At 40.3% G+C, this 2,572-nt stretch overlaps 1 protein-coding gene across 1 annotated transcript; it reads left to right on the top strand.

Moving 5' to 3' along the window:
* The first annotated feature begins 1,231 nt into the window (after positions 1 to 1,231).
* On the top strand, positions 1,232 to 2,365 carry B3gnt5 (UDP-GlcNAc:betaGal beta-1,3-N-acetylglucosaminyltransferase 5). The gene has a single exon (XM_038346751.1). The coding sequence runs from the start codon at positions 1,232 to 1,234 to the stop codon at positions 2,363 to 2,365; it is 1,134 nt and encodes a 377-aa protein (XP_038202679.1).
* The last annotated feature ends 207 nt before the right edge of the window (positions 2,366 to 2,572 follow it).

Below are 2,572 nucleotides of genomic sequence, written 5' to 3'. Positions count from 1 at the left end.
CTAGATCCTTTATGTGTTGCCTCCACAGGCACCCTTACCTGAATGACGACAAAGACATTGCCCCTGTAGTAAAGTTATTTTGCAAACTTGAGGCAGAAACCAGCATCAGAAACTAGTGTTTCTTGTTGTTTTTCTCACCTTTAGAGTATTCAATCCAGACATGATAAGCATATGGAGGGGTAGGAAGGCATTGCCATACTGATCTGTTGGGGCGAGGCATTCAGCCTTTTCATAATCAAGCCCACTAATGCATTAACATTGCATCCTTGAATGCATGCAACATATAACTCACATCTACTGCTTTCTTTATACTTTTTTTTTCTTTTGCAGTTGTGGCTTCCTAAGCAGTTTTTGCAGTTTTAAAATTGATATTCTACCATGGTGTGCTATCCATGTTGATTAGCTATGAACACGGTCTCAATGGACCTTGCTTTCATCTCCTTTTTTGGACATTTCTCATGATTAGCCTTTGAAGTTACTACCCTGACTAGGAGTAATAGTGGGGAATGAGAAATAAAGGAGAACCTGAAAACCCAGGTGTCTGGAAGGCAGTGTTACAACTGAAATTAGGCTCCTTCTTCAAGGTCTTCAATGTGTGCAATAGTTTTTATATCAATATCAAGAATGGAGATACACAATTACAAGTACAAGGGTATGAAACAGGATTTTGCTCTAGGGATTATGCTGTAGGCTTGCATTTAAATTGTAAATATAGAGATGATAGCTATTGGGAGGCTCCTTTTTTAAGAGCAGGAAGAAACAAAGTTGTCAATAATCTGAATCAAAAGCCTGTATCAAGTATTTTCCTCCAGTTCTATTTTCTTTTTAATTTCACTTATTAAATGCTAATGCCACAAAGGTGACATTTGGCTTAAGGGACAAGAAGTAATCTTTTCCTTTATGGTAACTCAGTGACCCATTCATGTGTTGTCCTTTTCATAGGGTCACAGTGCATGTTCACAGGAAGAACCACATGGAGCAACGACATGAGGCCGTGCACAGAATTTAATGAGGAATGCCGGTGGATGCCCTTGGAGGTGTCAGTGTCATTGTATTATAGTGCTCCATTCCTTTGCAATCCCAGAGAAATGTTGCTAGAAGAGAATATTATGTGGAATGAGACCGTCCTATCTTTTGTGTCCAATATGTATTAAGAAACACCTCTATTCGGCAAATACGAAGTGCTATCGTGTTGAAGAAGCAAGCAGCCATTTACAACAGACCTGAGAACATGAGAATGTTTGTTAGTGGTAGAAGAGGCAAAAGATGGAAATTTTTTCAGCTCCTTGCCACTTGTTTTATATTAAGTTTCATGGTTTTCTGGGGCCCGATCAATAATCACATTGTGAACCATATGAAGTCCTACTCCTACAGATACCTCCTGAATAGATATGGCTTTGTGAACGATTCCCTGTCTCTCAAGCACAGCTCCGAGCAACCTCACTACCGATACTTGATCAACCACGAAGAAAAGTGTCAAGCTCAAGACGTCCTCCTCTTATTGTTCATAAAGACTGCCCCTGCAAACTATGACCGACGCTCTGCAATCAGAAAAACATGGGGCAATGAGGATTATGTTCGGTCCCAGCTGAATGCCAACATCAAAATTCTGTTTGCCTTGGGGACTCCTGCTCCACCAAAGAGAGAAGAACTGCAAAGAAAACTGATTTGGGAAGATGAAAAGTACAAGGACATAATTCAGCAAGACTTTGTTGATTCCTTCTATAATCTCACGTTAAAACTGCTCCTTCAGTTCAGCTGGACAAACAGCTTTTGTCCACATGCCAAATTCCTGATGACGGCTGATGATGACATATTTATCCACATGCCGAACCTCATCGAATACCTTCAAGGACTAGAGCAAATTGGTGTTCGAGACTTTTGGATTGGTCATGTTCATCGTGGCGGCCCTCCTGTTAGGGATAAAAGCAGCAAATACTATGTTTCCTATGAAATGTACCAATGGCCAGCTTACCCTGACTATACAGCTGGGGCTGCCTATGTCATTTCCAGCGATGTAGCTGCTAAAGTCTATGAAGCATCACAGATGCTGAACTCCAGTCTGTACATAGATGATGTGTTCATGGGCCTGTGTGCCAATAAAGTGGGGATAGTGCCACAGGACCATATGTTTTTTTCTGGGGAAGGTAAGGCTCCTTATCATCCTTGCATCTATGAAAAGATGATAACATCTCATGGACACTTACAAGATCTGCAGGAGCTGTGGATGGAGGCCACGGATCCTAAAGTAAAGAACATTTCAGAAGGATTTTTTGGTCAAATATACTGCAGGTTAATTAAGATAGTTCTCTTCTGCAGATTGATTTACAGGAATCCGTACCCTTGTAGGGCTGCATTTGCTTAACAGCACTTGAATACTCATATTCTCTGTCATTGAGCCAAACTTGGAGGGGAAAAATGTCTGTAAACATTTCTCTACACCCTAAGTAAAATGAACTGAAAGCAAAAAGATCATTTAAAATCCCAGGGAATTAAAATATTTCTTTGATTACAGAAACTAGTCAATGTAACACCTAATTCATGGCTTAAATTCATTTCAGTGATTTCAGAT

This window comes from Arvicola amphibius, chromosome 10 (assembly GCF_903992535.2).
Source record: "Arvicola amphibius chromosome 10, mArvAmp1.2, whole genome shotgun sequence".
Lineage (NCBI taxonomy): Eukaryota > Metazoa > Chordata > Mammalia > Rodentia > Cricetidae > Arvicola > Arvicola amphibius.
The sequence above is the reverse complement of the archived record's forward strand: the minus strand, read 5'-3'. Positions and strand labels throughout refer to the sequence as shown.

What these genes read in the sequence shown, in the direction of transcription:
- B3gnt5 (XM_038346751.1), top strand. Translation starts at nt 1,232, where the DNA reads ATGAGAATGTTTGTTAGTGGTAGAAGAGGCAAAAGATGGAAATTTTTT.